The 19,140-nt window shown below is 44.3% G+C and overlaps 2 protein-coding genes across 3 annotated transcripts; both read left to right on the top strand.

Moving 5' to 3' along the window:
- The first annotated feature begins 408 nt into the window (after window positions 1-408).
- Window positions 409-7,469, top strand: LOC114630971 (acylcarnitine hydrolase-like). Of its 2 annotated transcripts, XM_028779291.1 has the most exons (12): window positions 409-543; window positions 1,369-1,579; window positions 2,641-2,782; window positions 3,433-3,566; window positions 3,643-3,901; window positions 4,652-4,750; window positions 5,015-5,155; window positions 5,279-5,353; window positions 5,581-5,725; window positions 6,080-6,217; window positions 6,593-6,665; window positions 7,080-7,469. In XM_028779291.1, exons 1-12 carry the CDS (start codon window positions 468-470, stop codon window positions 7,264-7,266), a joined length of 1,680 nt encoding a protein of 559 aa, XP_028635124.1. In that variant the 5' UTR covers window positions 409-467; the 3' UTR covers window positions 7,267-7,469. The 2 variants fall into 2 exon arrangements, with proteins under 2 accessions (XP_028635124.1, XP_028635125.1); XM_028779292.1 differs by lacking the exons at window positions 409-543; window positions 1,369-1,579; window positions 2,641-2,782 and adding an exon at window positions 2,867-2,944.
- A 3,080-nt stretch (window positions 7,470-10,549) lies between these two features.
- On the top strand, window positions 10,550-18,153 carry LOC114630946 (acylcarnitine hydrolase-like). Its single transcript, XM_028779257.1, has 13 exons — window positions 10,550-10,625; window positions 10,970-11,177; window positions 12,292-12,433; window positions 13,100-13,233; window positions 13,310-13,568; window positions 15,356-15,454; window positions 15,717-15,857; window positions 15,981-16,061; window positions 16,277-16,421; window positions 16,783-16,920; window positions 17,290-17,359; window positions 17,785-17,972; window positions 18,089-18,153. The coding sequence occupies exons 1-13, from the start codon at window positions 10,550-10,552 to the stop codon at window positions 18,151-18,153; spliced, it is 1,746 nt and encodes a 581-aa protein (XP_028635090.1).
- The last annotated feature ends 987 nt before the right edge of the window (window positions 18,154-19,140 follow it).

Genomic DNA, 19,140 nt, shown 5'->3' with positions numbered 1-19,140 from the left:
GCAGGGACCAAGGACCCTAGAAGCAGGCTCAATAAACTGAGTCTTCAAAGGCCAGGGGAGGGAGTTTTGAGGATGAGGTCACACTCAGACCTCCTGAACTTGCCTGATTCTCCTGTGACACCTTGACTGTGATCTTCTCACAGAAGCTTTCTGACTTCTCCTGTTACAGCTTTCTGCCCAGGTGTTCCTGGTTTCCCAGACAAGTTCCAGAATTCATGCTGCACCTTTCTAGGAGGCCAGAGAGGGAACAGAAACAACAGAGGTGACTTTTCCTGCCTCCTGGTCATTGGCTCCTGTCACTTGTGACTAATCACTTCTCCTACAATGAGAACTTTGACCGACCACAACAAGATCCCCGCCTACATCCTTTTTGGTAAATTCCTGACTGGGCAAAGTTCACAGATTCTGTTTCCTGTTTATGAAACGTGATCTTTCTAGCAGCACAAAGGAAGACCTGAGGGCAGATCATGCCACGGAACCAACTGCATAGCTGGCTGAATGCTGGGCTCTTTGGGCTCCTGCTTCTTCTTATCCATGTTCAGGGTGAGGCTCACTAAACTGACAATGGGAAATGATTGGAGTCAGAGCTGCCAAGTTCTGTGCATCAGAGCTGAGCTTGTGGGAGGGGAGGCCTGGGGGCGGGGAGGAAACTGATTGAAACTATAGGTCAGACATTCTCAAACTGTAGGTCACAACCATATGAAAAAATCCACAAATTAAATGGTATCAGAAGCATCCAACCATAAGATTATTGTTATTGCTACTTCCTAACTTAATGTTGCTCTTGAGTGGTTTCTCAGCTCCTAAGAGCATCAGAAATGTGTGTTTTTCAATGGTTGTGACCCACAGGTTGAGGACTGGTGCAATAGATAAAAGTATGTGAAATGTGCCTACCAACTCCCAGACAGAAAGCACACAGTTTTGTGGACCCACTAGCACCTAGAGGGTTAGAGACATCTAAATTCACTCCATACTGAGGAGACAGCTCAGTGTAAGGAGCTTTGGTGAAAGCAGTAGAAAATTTAGGAAAAGTAAGAAGGTATGTTTCCTTCCTCTGAGTATGGCTATGACTGTAACTCCTGCTGACATTTGGATAAGAATGAGAATAATCATAAATTCAAGTGGCAAAATGGCTCTGAGTGTGTGACCTCTTTGACCAGAGAAATGGTGAGAAATACATGGGAAATGAAACAGCAAAGGCTCCTGTCCCTGAGAAACAGGGAAGTTCCAATACTTAAACCCTAAAACTGAACTGAGATCGGAGGATTGGGTTTCCTTTCTCTGTGCCCTAGTAACAACTGGATGGGAATCTTATAGTCTCCTTGGGGCAGATTACACAAAACTAGCCCTGAGGCATCTCTCCACCAGGTCAGGACTCACCAGAGGCCAGCCCCATCAGAAACACACATACCGGCCAGGTCCGAGGTAGCCTCATCGACGTGAAGGACACGAAAGCTGGTGTCCACACCTTCCTGGGAATTCCCTTTGCCAAGCCTCCTGTAGGACCACTGCGATTTGCACCTCCTGAGGACCCTGAGCCATGGAGTGGTGTAAGAGATGGGACTGTATATCCAGCCATGTAAGTTCTGGACCCAGAGGGCTTCAGGCATTGGGGGAGACTATGCTCTGAGCTCTGGGCCATAATGAAGTGTTTTGTCCATCTCAGCTACACTGAAGCTTTCTCTCTTTGTGGATGAGTGCCTCGCACATTTTTCTGATGATGTCCTAACATTGAATAGAATAACTGTGCCAGGCTCCTGGATCAGACCTTGGCACTCAGGAAGTTACATGTAGCTATTATGGAGGGGAACAAAGATAAAGTGTTCACAGGTTCAGATTAAGCTCAGTGTTCTCTGTGACAATGGGAAGTATCCCCAGGCGTGAGTAAGTGTCACCTATTAGGCATCAGTGCTTCTGACTTCAGAATATACTTCAGAACACTGAGGAGTTCAACAGTGATCGATACTTGCTAACCCCACCCTCATGGTCACTGTGACAACCTATAGGGCCATGTGCCATTGAGCAGGGAACAATTATATGTAATTATTTCCCTGTGGAGACACTGCAGGCAAGAGAAGTTCCCTTAGAGCCTCGCATGGGATGAAGGACTACTCACTATCCTTTATGGCAGCAATTGTCCATTGAATCTTCTAGTAGCTGTGTAAGTCTAACACCCAAATATTACTATCTTAGATTGTTTTCTGCTGCTGTAATAAAGTACTGATGAAAGCATCTTAGGGGAGAAAGCTACTATTAGAGGCTCCAGATTAAAATGGATCCTTTGGGTAAACACAGTGAATCAAAACTACAGGAGCTGCTCACATCACAGCCATGCCCAGGAACAGAGACTAGAGAGTGCGTGCATGCATTCAGATGCTAATGCTTAGCTTGATTTTCTTATATAATTCCATGAATATCACTACAGACAACCAATCATTTCCATGGAGACACTCACTAGATTCGCTGTCCTAGTCTCAGAAATAAAGACACAGAAGTCCTAATCTACAGAAGGCCTTTCTAAAAATCTGGCTCCACCAAGCTTTCACAGGGAGCAGCTGACTGTGGCCAAAAAAATCCAGACTCACATTTTGTTTTGAGCATCACACATCTAGTGGAATATTTGATTGCTCTTTTAACCAGGTGTCTGCAAAATCTTGATGTATTTAATGTGGAGGGCCTGAAGGAGATGAAACTGAAGCTTCCCCCTGTTTCTATGTCTGAGGACTGTCTGTATCTCAACATCTACACACCAGCCCATGCCCATGAGGGCTCAAACCTGCCTGTGAGTGTCAAGCCATTATCAGCTTGGGGAGAGGGCATTTTTTTCAAGAAGATTAGAAGGGACAAAAGCAACCTGAGTTCCATTGCAGGGTGGACCCTGATGAAAGTCTTACCTCACTTGGGTCAAATGCCATCTCAACCACACAGTGGAGCTGACACCTGGGTATGGGACACAGAGTACTGGAGCACCAAGTCATTAAAGGCTTCAGCTCTTTCATGAAACCAGAACTCATTCTACAACTTGTTCTCTGCAGAACAACTTAGGGGCTCAAGACCTCAACACTGAGGGCACCCAAACTTAGACTTTTGGGTTATCTGTTGTGACAATGAGGGTTGATGATCCTTTCCATTTCTAATCTGGAGAGGTATCCATGGAGACACCCATCTTTATTCCACTGTGAAGAGCCTGAGTAACGATGACATCACTCTATACATCGAGGCAGGAATTCAAAGTACAATATATAGTCAGGATTGGAAATAGAAGAATACTGAGCAGCTATTAAATGTCCCTGGTAGTGGCCAAAGCCCTGAAATCCTGAGAATTTTTGCATATGTTTGTAGCTGCACAGAGGCACAGCATTAGATAGTCTAACAAGCAGATCAGTGATCTTGGACAGGCTAGGAGCTTACTGTTTCTTTTGACTTCTCCAGGTGATGGTGTGGATCCATGGTGGTGGACTAGCTGCAGGTATGGCTTCCATGTATGATGGATCCCTATTGGCAGCCATTGAGGACTTGGTGGTAGTTACTATCCAATATCGTCTGGGTGTCCTGGGCTTTTTCAGGTAAGGCCATGACTGGGTAATGGTAGTTGATCAGAACCTAGATAGTCTTTTGATCCATGTGCCTTCCACTTCTCAGCACTGGAGACCAGCATGCCAGAGGCAACTGGGGATACCTGGACCAAGTGGCTGCCCTACACTGGATCAGGCAGAGTATCGTCCACTTTGGAGGCAACCCTGACCGGGTCACTATTTTTGGCGAATCTGCAGGTGGCACAAGTGTGTCTACACATGTTGTGTCCCCCATGTCCCAAGGACTCTTCCGTGGAGCCATCATGGAAAGTGGCGTGGCCCTGCTGCCTTACCTTATCGCTGACACCTCTGAGATGTTCTCTACTGTAAGTGTTTTCAGCCCTTCTGCCTCTGCCTATATATTCTGGTACTCTGGTGTTATGTCCATGGCAAAAGCAAGGGCCATGGAAAACGTCACTACTTTAAAAAAAGTTCTGAGAAACATGGTGGTTACCATGTACTCACCTTTACTTCATACTGGAAAAGTATGTTATCACAGAAGCAAACTGCTCCTTACAGCTTCTATCACTGGTAAAAAAATAAGTATAAATGTGCTGGGGAACTGGTTCATTGGTTCTGAAAAGTGCTTGGAGTGCAAGCCTAAGGACATAAGCTCAAATCCTGAGAGCACACAAAGGGCTGGAGAGAGTAACATGCATCTATAACTCTCATGTTATTCTGGTCAGGTGGGAGACAAAGACAAGAGAATTCCTGAATGTTCACAGATCAGACCAGGTTCTAGGAAGAAAAAAGAAACCCACTTTGTCAAATAAGGGGGGCAATAAAGGCTTACACTTTTTCCTCTAACTTTAATATACAAACCATAAATGATTATAGTTTCCATCATCTATTAAACAGAAAAAGATAGGAAGAGAAAACAAAACTACCCTGAACAAAAGGAACAGGTATGCAGATAGGAAGGGTCCTGCTTGCCAGCTTTCACCTTTGAGCAATAGAACAATGGGAACAATATGAGTTTATTCCAATCCACACAACACACATTACAGTGTGGGAATTAGATGCAAAATCATTGACTTGAAATTGAGAACAATTCTCCATGCTTGTTCCCTTTGCAGACGGTGGCCAAGCTCTCTGGATGTGAAGTCATGGACTCAGAGACCCTGGTGCACTGTCTGAGAGGCAAGAGTGAAGCAGAGATTCTGGCTATTAACAAGGTAGGGAGATTTGTGTGTCTGGGGACAACCTGGTTTTCATGATATGGGATTTTGAATCAAATACCCCATCCTTATGACTTTGTGTTCTTTCAGTTCTGTGTGCAAAATGAATATCAAGATAGGCTAATCTAAGTGTAGATTCTCCTCCAGGGTGAGCAGATCACCCTGAAACTAGTGACAAATGAGAAAAAGTTGGAGCTGACTCAGTCAACATCAGGGTATTTATTTCACTAACCTTCAGTTTTGACCTCTAATGCCACTCAGGTCATCCAGATGATCCCTGCTGTGGTGGATGGGGAGTTCCTACCCAGGCATCCCAAAGAATTGTTGGCATCTGAGAATTTTCACCGTGTGCCCAGCATCATTGGTGTCAACAATAATGAGTTTGGCTGGGTCATTCCTATGGTGAGTCACAATTCCAATCATCTGGGAGCCTAGAGACTCATATACTAAGCAGATGTATTGATGGAAACTCAATACATCTTTAATCCAAGTTCATCAGACCCTACACTTACTACTGTCTCCCAGGTCATGGGCTCAACAATAAAGGAAATAACCAGGGAGAATCTGCAGGCTGTTCTGAAGAATACTACAGCACAAATGGTGAGATATTTCTCATTCTGTCCTAATAGATCCTTTATATCTTCTCTGACAGCATCCCTACTAATAAAAATCAGTATATATGTATGATTTGAGATGAGGTTACCTCAGATCATGAACCTTTTTATCTATACTCTATATCATCCCAGGTCCTTCACCCAATACTTTAGGCTACTGCCTACCTAAACTAAAATATGCCAACTTCAACGTTCCTGATCTCCTTGGTGTAGATGCTGCCTCCTGAATGTAGTGACCTGCTAATGGAAGAGTACATGGGGGACACTGAGGATGCCCAGACCCTCCAAGCACAGTTCACAGAGATGATGGAAGACTTCATGTTTGTGATCCCTGCACTCCAAGTAGCACATTTTCAGCGTGAGTACATCTTTGACAAGGCTTCGTGGAGACTTTGGTCATGGATGAGCACTGTGGAGTGGTGTGGTGTCCAAGTTTCCTCATGTGTAATTTAAGAGAGTGAAATCTGGGTACAGAGGAGAAAATGGGTTGCTGATACTCTATTGACCTAACAAAACCACTCAGCTGGAAAGGCCATGGGCACTGAGTAGTCAGGGCTTTTCCATACCTAGTTCTCCAGCAGGGGTCTCCTTCCCCCTTTTAACTTTTGTGATTCCTAATAACTTTTTATCAAGGTACCTAATCACCAAATATGTATCAGAAGAAATTTCAGGTGAAGGACCACTATGTTGTCACTCTTTGTCCCACCTCCAGGTTCCCATACTCCTGTTTACCTCTATGAGTTCCAACATCAGATCACCTCTCTCAAGGATATTAGACCACCCCACGTGAAGGCTGACCATGGAGACGAGGTTCCTTTTGTCTTTGGGTACTTCTTCTGGGAAATGAAATGTAAGTATTCCTTTCTTTTGTTAAACTAAATGAGGTCCCAAATGATATCCTGGGGCACTCCTGAGCTCTCAGTCTATTTGAGGAAACCTAGGATCTGGAAGTGGAGACAGTTAAATGTATGCCATATTATATCACAAAAACCATGCCCACTTTGGAATATACAATCTTTCCAATCTAGCCACTGATGGAGGAGTTGAGGACACATGAGGGCAGGAAGTCAACTAGAAACTTGCATGCATATTGGATTCGGGGTAATGAAGAAGCAGGGAAACAAAGTCAATAGTTTGAGGTTTGACAGCAGCAGGGATGATGCATTGAAGAATGAGTTGGCAGTTGCATGGGGTGGCATACACTTTGTCTTTCTGATGACTCGAGGTGACTTTACTGAGGAGGAAAAGCTGCTGAGCAGGAGAATGATGAAGTACTGGGCCAACTTTGCAAGACATGGGTGAGAACACATCCCTGAACCTTACATGTGTGGGTCCCTATCTAGGGCTCCCTTTTGGATGGCGGCTTTCTAGCATGCATGATAGAGTCTTTTCTACACAATGGCACATTTATACAGATACTTTGTAGGTGTCAAATTCTGGTCCTCTCACAGTGACCCGGCTGGTTGGGCTATAATGCTCTGGCACTGTTTCTTAGATTTGCCTCTTAGAGGTGACATAAAACAGATCAGATAGTCTCCTCCACATGAGACGTAGAAACTCATGAGTGACACTTGTATGCACATATCGGGACACCTGACCCATCAGACCCCTAAACCACTGTCCTAATTGTTCCACTGCCCTGACCAAAAACATAGGATTTGGATTTGGATGAGTGTAACCTTACTGTTCTTTGCTGGCTGTCATATTCACAGCAACCCCAACAGCGAGGGTCTACCCCACTGGCCTGTGTTGGACCAAGATGAGCAGTACCTGCAGCTGAACACCCAGCCTACTGTGAGCAAAGCACTGAAGGCCAGAAGGCTGCAGTTCTGGACCAAGAATCTGCCCCAGAAGATTCAGGGGCTAAAGGGGTCTCAGGACAAGCACACAGAGCTTTAGTACCCTGTGTCAGGAAAGGTGTTTGGGGTTTAAAGTTGATAGTGTTACAAAGTCCATTTATTTATTTTTATTTGTTCCAACATTTATATGAGCATTTGTAACCTCAGTCTTTGAGATTTCATGTATGAAAAACACTTTGTATGCTATTCCTTATAATTCTGGGCAAATTTTCATTAAATCCAATAAATTCTCAAATAACAGTGTGGATGTGTCAGCCTCAAAGTACTTCTATCTTTTTTAACTGAGACTAGGCTCCTTGTTCCTCCATCCCTGCCTCCTTCCCTCTATCCCTTCCTTCCTTCCTTCCTTCCTTCCTTCCTTCCTTCCTTCCTTCTATCATCCCTTCCTTGCATTATCTTCTCCCCATTTTCACTCTCCTCTTCTCCAATTCCTTCTTCAAATAAAGTGGATGCTTCAGGGACTGTTGGCTGCAGGAGAGTGACTGTGTCAAAGTCCTGTGTCTCTACCCTTAGCGAGACATATTTTCTTATATTTAAAATTGGGAACTGAAAACCTGCTTTCCCTAAGCCCTATTGCCTTCGTCCACTCAGAATGCAATTCCCTAAAGACCATAAACTCCAAATTGCACAGAGGACAAGCCTACATGTGGCATGCCTACTTTCAATGGCCAGGCTTCTAGCTGGCAGGGCCCGGCTTGAGGGCTGCTACAGGCTGAAACACCAGTAAGACCAATATCTTTTGTGACCACATTTTAAACAGGCCCTTAGTGGAGTTGACTTAGGCTGGTCCTGGGTGGGATGGGACATGCAAGACCTCCCTGTACACTCTGCAGAGATAGGGTTAGCCTCAGGGCAGCTGCTAAGGCTTGGGTTTGGAGAGTAGCCTTCTGCTGTAGCTAAGCCTGTCAGAAAAAGTTATCCACCTCCTCTCAGACATTAAAGACTTCAAAAGCAATTTTCTCACCAACTCCTGTATGAAGATATTTCAGAAAGTTTGTATACAGTTTATATGAATTAGAAAATTATCTCAAATAAAACAAAGTATACCATGTGTTGATATGTGGTTTTGTGGCTGATAGACACATGAAGTTATGAGGAATGGATTTTTTACAAAAGATGAGATATTCCAATTGATATTCCTGCAATTCCAGAGACAGCTCATGATGAAATGATGGATGGGATGTCAGATGATCCTGGGGATGGTATTGATATTGTCATCAAAAACAATCCCATGCTGTGTCAATTGTCTAAATACAGGATATTTCAGGGATTGAGTTTCAAATTTATGGTACAGGGGCACTTTTGAAATACCAATGACTCCATCCCTAAAGTAGTTGACAGATAAGCCGGTGTGGGTAGAGCCATGGTCCTTAACTAAGGAAAACTTACAGGCACTTGAGTACCTGGTATAAGAGCAGCTGTAGACTCAACATATTGAAGAGTCTACCAGACCACAGAATTACCCTAGTGTCTCCATGACCCACATTGTAGCACCAACTGCCATCCAGGCACTGCCTGCCTGCCAGTTATGTCATGATGGCCTTGATCATGATGTATGTATCCTGAGAGGCAAAGAAAGGTCTCTGTCTCTCTGTCTTTCTCTTTGTCTCTGTCTGTCTGTCTCTCTCTCTCTCTCTCTCTCTCTCTCTCTCTCTCACACACACACACACACACACACACACACACACTACTCTATCTATCTCTCATGGTCCCACTATTCACTCCTTCCTTCCACAGAGCTGAACCTGAGTGTCTTCTTCATTTTACATTTTCACTGTGGTCATGACCATCATCAACATGGGGCCTTGGAGTGATAGTGCAGCGAGTAGCAGAGCACACAGGGATTTCTGGAGCTGAGCTACAGAATTGTCTTGGATTAATAAGCATGTAGAAGCCCAGGACCCATTGGTTACTTCATCCTGAGATTGAAGGAACTCAGAACTTCTCAACCCTCATGGTGTAACAATTCTTTGGTCAGAGAATGTGGTGTAGAGAGAACAACTACCAAGAAAAACTAGGACCACAGATAGATCAAGAGTGCATTGGAGGGGTGAAATTGTATCAGGGGGACCTGTTGATTAGAGAAACCAGGAAAAACAGTGCTATGTTATGCCAGGGAAGCAGAGAGACACAATGAAGAAATTCTGTGGTGCCATACTACAGGCTCTGGATTATTATTGGGATAATATAGATGGTAATCGTAATTTGGATCAATGTCAGTTCTCACTAAAGGCTGTCTGACACTGATCCCCACAAATCTCCCTCCAGAGAGTCAGGCTGGATTGGATATGGGCTCCTGATCCTGCATTCTTGGACATACCGTCTCAGGGTTTTTTTCAATTCTGAAACTTCTATTTATTGATTTGTATCTCAGGTTTATCATTGATTGACCCCCAGTGTTGGAGTTAAGACCTCATTAAGTACTGCTCATATAGATAAGAATGAGATTGATTAGGGTGTGGTAAGAGAATGTTCCTCCAGTTCTGATGACCTAAGTTCTTTCTTGAGATTAACAGGGTGGAAGGAGAAGATGGACTTAGCACAACTTTTCCTTTCACTTTCCCATGAGAGCCATGGCCCTGGAGCACACACACACACACACACACACACACACACACACACACACACACACACACATATCCATGAGCACGACAAATGCAAACAATTAAAATTATTTGTTAAATGGATGAATGACTGTGAAGTTGATGTTGGCAGGAGCTGACCACTAAGAGGAGACTCATCATTACTGTGGAGTGAATAGGGACTGTCAACTTTAAAAGCCTACAGAATTTCAGTGTGTTTTGTTGGAACAGATGTGACCTAACAGGAAGAAGGACCATGCAGATCCTAAGATAATTGCAGGGACCAAGGACCCTGGGAAAAAGCTCAACAAACTGAGTCTTCAAAGGTCAGGGGAGTCTTGAGGATGAGGTCACACTCAGACCTCCTGCATTTATCCAATTTTCCTGTGACATCTAGACTGTGACCTTCTCACAGAAGCTCTCTGACTTTTCTTGGTTTCTGCCCAGGTGAGGGGACAGGATTCCTGGTTTCCCAGATAAGCTCCAGAATTCATGCTGTGCCTTTCTAGTAGGCCAGAGAGGGAACAGAAACAGTAGAGGTGACTTTCCCTGCCTCCTGGCCGTTGGCTACTCTCACTTTCGACTAATAACTTCTCCTATAATTTGAACTTTGACCAACCACAGGGTCCCCACCTACATCTTTTGATTTAAATTCCTGCCTGGACAGAACTCACACAGTCTGCTTCTTGTTTGGGAAACGTGGCCATCTTAGCAGCACAGAGGCAGATCTGCGAGCTGACCATGCCAGGGCACCAACTGCACAGCTGTCTGCATGCCGTGGTTTTGGGGCTGCTGCTGCTTCTTATCCATGTGAAAGGTGAGGCTCACTAAACTGGCAAGGGGGAATGACCAGAGTCAGAGAATAACTGAGCTTGTAGAAAGGAAAGCATGGGGGACGGGGAGGGAACTAATTGAAGCCATAGATCAGACATTCTCAAACTGTAGGTAATGATCATAGCGAAATCCCATATATTGAATGGTTCCTAGCCGGAGGGATAAGGAAGCTCCCACACTCACAAGCTATACACAGGTGAACTGAGGGCGGGAGGGGCTGCAGTTGGGTTCTCTTCTTCTGTGCAATGGTAAAAAATAAGGTGGAAATCTCACAATCTGCTGGCAGTTGATTACAGAAAACTAACCCACATGGCATCTCTCCATCAGGTCAAAACTCATCAGAGTCCAGCCCCATCAGAAACACACACACTGGCCAGATCCGAGGCAGCCTTGTACACGTGGACACTAATACAGATATCTACATCTTCCTGGGAATTCCCTTTGCCAAGCCTCCTGTAGGACCACTGCGCTTTGCACCTCCTGAGGACCCTGAACCATGGAGTGGTGTGAGGGATGGGACCTCACACCCGGCCATGTAAGTTTTGGACCCAGAGGGTTTCAGGCACTGATGTAAGACTGTCTCTGTGTTCAAGGCCATGTTGAAGTGTGTTGTCCATCTCAGCTATGTGGCAGTTTTCTCTATTTGTAGATGAGTGCCCCATGTGTTTTCTGGTGATGTTTCAAGACTGAGTAGAACAGCTGTACCAGGCTCCTGGGTCAAAGCTTGGCACTCATAGGGAATAACATGAAAGTACTATGGAGAGAAACAAAGATAAAATTGTTCACACACTCCAATTAAGCAAAGTGTTCTCTACCACAATGGGGGGGATCTCTAGGCATGATTAAATGTCACATATTAGGAACCAAGCACCATGAAACCAGGAGAATGCACTTCAGGTCCTTGAGTACAGCAGTGATCAATTCTTGCTAATCCCCTCCTCACAGTCATTGTGAAAACCTATAAGGCCGTGTGCCATTAACCATGGAACAAATATGTGTAATTAATTCACTCTGAAGACACTGCAGACAAGAGAAGTTCTCTGAGAGTCTGTGCATGTGATGAAGGACTACCCACTACCCTTTAGGGCAGCATTGTCTACTGAATCCTCTAGTAGCTGTGTAAGTCCAACACCCAAATATTACTATATTAGATTGTTTTCTGCTGCTGTAATAAAGTATCAACAAAAGCATCTTATGGGGGAAAGGTACTATTAGAGACTCCAGATTACAATCCATCCTTTGGGTAAACACAGTGAATCAAAACTACAGGAGCTGCTCACATCACAGCCATGCCCAGGAACAGAGACTAGAGAATGCTTGTGTGCCTGCTAATGCTTAACTCGAGTTTCTTATATAATTCTATGAACGTCATTAGAGAAAGCCAATCATTTCCCTGGAGACACTTACTAGTTTCTCTCTCTTTCTGAGACTCAGAAAGAATAGTATCCATCTGACTGGCAGCCTCCCTAGAAGTCTGGCTCCATCCCAGCTTTCATGGAGCCTGTGGCCTTTCCCTTGGTCAGAAGGGACTTAAGGAGAGAATATGTGAGGAGCAGCAGCTGAACATGCCTGAGATGAAAATCTCCAGACTCACATTGGGTTTTGATCATCATCCATCTCTTGGAATATCTGTCTGCTATTTTCATCAGGTGTCTGCAAAATCACGATATGCCGAGTGAATTGGGCCTGCCAGATATGAAAACGATCCTGTCTTCCATCTCTATGTCTGAGGACTGCCTGTATCTCAACATCTACACACCAATCCATGCCCACGAGGGCTCTAACCTGCCTGTGAGTCTCAGGTTGTGGTCAGCTTGGGGAGAGGGCATTATTTTTCAAGATGATTAGAAGGGACAAAAGCAACCTCAGTTCTATTGCAGAGTTTACCCTGATGAAAGTCTTAGCTTACTTGGGTCAAAGGCCATCTGAGCCACATAAAGCAACTGAAGCCTGGGTATGGGACAAAGAGCATCAAGCTTGGGCTGGAGCACTGAGCCATCAAAGGAATTCACTCTTTGATAAAACCAGAACTCATTCTATGACTTGTTCTCTGCAGAACCACTTAGGGGCTCAAGATTTCAACATTGATGTCACCCAAATTTACACTTTTGAATGATCTGTTGTGACAATGAGAGTTGAAGATCCTTTCCATTTTTAATCTGGAGAGGTATCCATGGAGACACCCGTCTCTGTTCCGCTGTGAACAGCCTGAGCAATGATGACATCACTCTATACATAGAGGCAGGAATTCACACTGAAGACACTTGGGGGGAATGGAGGCTAGAAATACACTAATGAGAATCCTAGAGGGTCCTGGCTGTGGCCAAGGCCCTGAGTCCTGAGGATTTTTATGTATTTGTGTAGCTGCACAGAGGGACAGGAGTTGATAGTCTAGTAAGCAGACAAGAGGGCTTGGACAGGCTAGGAGCTTCCTGGCTTCTCTCTTGACTTCTCCAGGTGATGGTGTGGATCCATGGAGGTGCACTGGTCACAGGATCGGCTTCCTTTTATGATGGATCTCTGTTGACAGCCACTGAGGACTTGGTGGTTGTCATTATCCAGTATCGTCTGGGTGTCCTGGGCTTTTTCAGGTAAGGCTATTACTGGGCAATAGTAGCTGATCAGAACCTAGATAGCCTTTTGATCCATGTCCTATCCACTTCTCAGCACTGGAGATGAGCACGCCAGAGGAAACTGGGGATACCTGGACCAAGTGGCCGCCCTGCGCTGGGTCCAGCAGAACATTGCCTACTTCGGAGGCAACCCTGACCGGGTCACCATTTTTGGCCAGTCTGCAGGTGGCACAAGTGTGTCTTCACATGTTGTGTCCCCGATGTCCCAAGGGCTCTTCCATGGAGCCATCATGGAGAGTGGGGTGGCCCTGCTGCGTTTGCTTATCTCCAACACCTCTGAGACAGACTATACTGTAAGTGTTCTCAGCCCTACAGCCTCAGCCTTTATACTCTGGTACTCTGGTGTTTTGTTCAGGGGAGGAAATCAAAGACCATGGGAAATAACTTCTTTCCAATATTTTTTTTTATTTTCGTTTTTTTATCTTTAACCATTTCTTATAGTCCAGTCATCATCCTCTTTCCGTTCTGCCCTCTGACAGTTCCTCATCTCATTCCTCCACTTAAGATGGGTCCCAATTTGGGCCTGTCACTGGACCTACTTTCTCTCACACTCTTTTCCATGGCTGTCCCTTCAGTTCTTTTAGACAGGGACAATTCTAAGAGTTTTTGACTGTGGGAAGGCAACCCCATCCTTCCACGTGATGCCCTGTTTTTCTACTGGAGGTAGACTCTTCAAGTTTCCTCTACCTGCTGTTGGACATTTCATCTAAGGACCCTCCCTTTGAGTCCTGAGAGTCTCTCACCTCCCAGGTCTCTGGTACATTCTAGAAGGTCCCCCTACCTCCTACCACCTGAAGTTGAATATTTCCATTCATTCTGCTGGCCCTTGGGGCTTCACTCCTGGTCCCCTCTCAATACCTGATCATGTTCAATTTTCCCTGCCCTTTCCCCTCTCCTCCCTCAACCAGTTTCCTCCCTCACTCTGCCCTCTGAATTCTTTTCCCTCCCTGGTCGGGTTAAAGCATTTTCACTTGGGCCCTATGGCTTTTTAACACTTTTGAGTTCTGTGGATTGTATTCTGGGTATTCTGAACTTTTTTGACTAATATCCACTTATTAGTGTGCACATACCATGCATGTCCTTTTGACTCTGAGATATCTCACTCAGCACTATATTTTCGAGTTCCATCCATTTGCCTGCAAAACTCATAATGTCCTTCTTCTTAATAGGGGTATAGTATTCCATTGTGTAAACAAACCACATTTTCTGAATCTATTCTTCTATTGTGGAACATCTGAGTTATTTCTAGCTTCTGGTTATCACAGATTAGGCTGCTATGAACATAGTGGAGCATGAACCCCTTGGGCATGATGGGGCATCATTTGGGTATATGCCCAGGAGTAGTATAGCTGGGTTTTCAGATAGATCTATTTCCAATTTTCTGAGGAAACTCCAGATTGATTTCCAGAGTGGTTGTACCAGTTTGCAATAATTTCTGAGAAACTCAGGGCTTAGCATCTACTAACGTTTACTTCATACAGAATGAGTATTCTCTCTGTCCATGAACTAGTCCTTGCAATATCTATCATTGGCAAAAATAAGTATGCATGTGCTTGGGAGCTGGTTCACTAGTTTTTAAAAGGGCTTGGAGTGCAAGCTTGAGGCCATAAGTTCAAATCCCAATAACACACAAAGGCTGCAAATAGTAACATGTATCTATACTTCTCAAGTTACTCTCATGAGGTGGGAAGCAGAGACATGAGAATCCTAGGATGTTCATAAACCAGCTCATTAGTGTAGGCAGTAAGAAAACAAGAAGTCACCCTGTCAAACAAGGGGGATAGTAAAGACTGAAATTTTGTTTTCCAACCTTCATATACAAACCTTTAGACAATTACACTTACCCCAATACATGAAACACAGAAAAATAGGTGGAGAAAACAAAGCTACTCTAAACAAAAACAACAGGTATGCAGGTAGAAAAGGTCCTGCCTGCTGGCTGTCAATTAGAGCAATTGTACAATGGGAACAATATGTATTTATTCCAATCCACACAACAAACACTATAGTGTCAGAATTAGGCACAACAGAATCTCAACTTGGTTTGAGAACTCTTTGTCTTGCCTCATTCCCTTTGCAGAAGGTGGCCACACTCTCTGAATGTGAAGCCATGGACTCAGAGACCCTGGTGCGCTGTCTGAGAGGCAAGAGTGAAGAGGAGATGCTGGCTATTACCAAGGTTGGGAGACTTGTGTGTCTGGGACAACCTGAATTACATGATGTGGGATTCTGAACCAAATACATCATCTTTATGCCTTGTGTACTTTCAGTTCTTTGTGCAAAATGAATATCAAGATAGGCTAATCTAAGTGTAGATTCTCCTCCAGGGTGAGTAGATCACCCTGAAACTAGTGAGAAATGAGAAAAAAGTAGAGCTGACTCAGTCAATATCAGGGTATTTATTTCACTAACCATCAGCTTTGACTTCTAATGCCACTCAGACCTTCACTTATATCCCTGCTGTGGTGGATGGGAAGTTCCTACCCAGGCATCCCAAAGAGTTGTTGGCATCTGAGGATTTTCACCCTGTCCCCAGCATCATCGGTGTCAACAATGATGAGTTTGGTTACAAACTTCCTAAGGTGAGGCACAGTTCCAATACCTGAGAGCCTGGAGAGCATATTAATGCTAAGCCATAGAAATTCAATACATCTTTAATCCAAGTTCATCAGACACCACACTTACCATTGTCTTCTGCCTCCTAGTACTTGGGCTATCTTCAGGGAATAGAGAACATAACCAGACAGAAACTGCCAGCTTTTCTGAACTTTACAACATCACAACTGGTGAGATATATTTAGTCCTCTCCAAATAGAGGGGTCCCTCATATCTCCTTCTCAGACAGCATCTCTATTAATACAATCAGTACATATTGTGATTCTGTGTGTTGTCCTCAGACCTATACCCTATGTCATTCCAGGCCACATTCTCTCAGATAGCAAATGTTGCCTACTGAACCAATACTATGCCTAACCTCATTGTCCCTTATCTCCTGGTGTAGAAGCTGCCTCCTCAGAGTGATGACCTGCTAATGGAAGAGTACATGGGGGACACTCAGGACCCAGAGACCCTCAAAATACAGTATAAAGAGATGATAGCAGACTACCTGTTTGTGATGCCTGCTCTCCAAGTAGCACAATTTCAATGTGAGTATAACTGTGTCAAGTATTATGGCAGCATCTCAGAGATGGGAGTCATGGGTGAACACTGTGGAGTGCAGTGGTGTCCAGGTCTCCTCACGTCTAGTTTAAGAGAGTGAAATCTGAGTACACAGGAGAAAATTGGTTGCTGATACTCTATTGATCTAACAAAACCACTCAGCTGGGAAGGCCATGGGCACTGATTAGCCAAAGACTTTTCCACTGCTGCTGCTCCAGCTTTGATCCCCTCTCCCATTTAACTTCTATGATTCTGAGTAACTTTTATTGATGCAACTTGTTGTCCAAATATTTATGAGAAAAACTTCAGGTGAGAGGCAACTAAGTCATTATTTGTCCCCATCCCCAGGTTCCCATGCCTCTGTCTACTTCTATGAATTCCAACATCGACCCAGCTACATAAAGGAACCCAACGCACAGGACGTGAAGGCTGACCATGGAGATGAGATTGCTTTTGTCTTTGGGTACCTCTGGGGTATGAAACATGAGTCTTTATTTCTTTATTTGAACTGAATGCGGTCTCAGATGACTTCCTGTAGGGACTCCTGAGCTTTCAGTCCTTTTCAGAAAACCTAGGTTATGAGAGAGGGAAAAAACTCACATGTGTACCACATCATGACCTCAAAACAATGCTTAGCTTAGAATCTACATCCTTTCTAGTCTAGCCTGAGATGGAGGAGCTGACATCACATCAGGGCATGAATTGAATTGGGGATCCGGCATACTGAATAATGAAGAAGGGAGGCAAAAAGGATAATAGTTTGGGGTCAGAAAACAGCTGGAATGACCCATGTGAAGAATGACTTGGCAGTTGCATGAGGTGGAATACACTTTGTCTTTCTCACGACTCCAGCTTACTTCACTGAGGAAGAGAAGCTGCTGAACAAGAGGATGATGAAGTACTGGGCCAACTTTGCACGACAGCGGTGAGAGCACTTCCCTCAACCTGACACATGTGGGTCCCTATCTAGGGCTTCCTTGGTATGGTGGATTTCTAGCATGTATGAATCTTCCATCACATGATAGTGTCTTTTCTACACAATAACACATTTATACAGATTCTTTGTAGGTGTCAACTGGTCCTCTCACTGTGATCCAGCTGGTGGGACTATAAAGCTATGGTACTGTTCCTTAGATCTTGCCTCTTAGAGGTGACATAAAATAGGTCAGATAGTTTCCCTCACATGAAGCAAAAACTCATGAGTGACACTTGTATGCACATATCAGGACACCTGTCCCATCAGAACCCTTAACCAGTGTCCTAATCTTTACAGTGCCCTCACCCAATATATAGGATTGGGCTTTGGATGACTGTAACCTTACTATTCTTTGCTGGCTGCCACATCCACAGGAACCCCAACAGTGAGGGTCTACCCCACTGGCCTAAGATGAACCAAAATGAACAGTACCTGCAGCTGAACACCCAGCCTACTGTGGCCCAAAACCTGAAGGCCAGTAGGCTGCAGTTCTGGACCAAGACTCTGCCCCAGAAGATCCAGGAGATAAACGGGGCTCAGGGAAACCATGCTGTAGTGTTCGGTATCAGGAACGGGGTGTGGGAATGAGGGCAGGAGGGGTCATTCTGAGGTTTAAGGTCTATTTTTTTGTTCCAACACTCAGAGAATCATTGCTAATCCCAATTTTTTCTCTTTCAGACCCGTATGCCGCACCCTTCATGTGTTACATCTTATTCTTCTGGGCAAATTTTTATTGGTCTTAATAAAAGTTTCCATAACTTTGTAGATGTGTGAACCCTAAGTACCCAGATCGTCTTTAAACCTTCATTGAAACTAGGCTCCTTCTTCCTTCCTTCCTTCAATCCTTTCTTCTTTTTTCTTCCATTCTTCCTTCCTCCCTTCCTTCCTTCCTTCTTTCTTCCATTCCTTCCTCCTTCCTTCCTTCTTTTTCCTTTTGATTGTCCTTCATTCTTTCCTTTCTACCTTTCTTCCATTTTCTTCTCCCATCCTCACTCTCCTCTTCTCCAAGCCTCAGACCCTCTTCAAATGAAGTGGGTGCTTCAGGGACTGTAGATTACAGAAGATTGACTACATCAGAATCCTGTATCTTCTCTTTGCAAGTTCATGTTTTCTCATATTTATAACTGACAACAGGAAATCTGATTTCTCTAAACCCTATTGCCTTCAAAATGATGTTCCCAAAAGATCATAAACTATGAACTGCACTCATAGCATCAGTGGCCTCAAATATTTGAAGGCCAAGATAAAAGCATTACATAACCCTGGGGCATGATAACAAGACACACATCTCTGAAGCAAAATAAAAATCATAACTTTAGTAACTTACAACAACAGTAACAAATGTATAGTCTTATAGATTGTGAAATTTGGGGTTGAGGTAACCACAGATTTGCTGTGTGGTGAGAAACAGCTCTCTGGGAAATCAGTCTCAAGGATTACTTCTGGTGCCTTCTCCTGGTGGAATGCATAATCAAAACCCTTCAAGGATAGTATTAAGTCCCTGCTGACTTGAAGTGGGGGGCAGGGAAGACCTGGCCACTGTCAGGTGTCAGTGTCAGTGAGACTGACCACTTAGGATGTTTCCTTTTTATATGTACATCATTGACTGAAGTTCCTACTGCCAACATGCCTGTGCTCATCAGCTCTGTATAGACACACTGAACTGGGTGTCAGTTATGTTTAAGACTTTAACAATTTTCTCATTTTTGATAGCTTGAGTGTGGATTGGT

Source organism: Grammomys surdaster, unplaced genomic scaffold, assembly GCF_004785775.1.
Source record: "Grammomys surdaster isolate TR1022 unplaced genomic scaffold, NIH_TR_1.0 349, whole genome shotgun sequence".
In the NCBI taxonomy this organism is placed as follows: domain Eukaryota; kingdom Metazoa; phylum Chordata; class Mammalia; order Rodentia; family Muridae; genus Grammomys; species Grammomys surdaster.
This window is presented reverse-complemented; position numbering and strand designations above follow the sequence as displayed.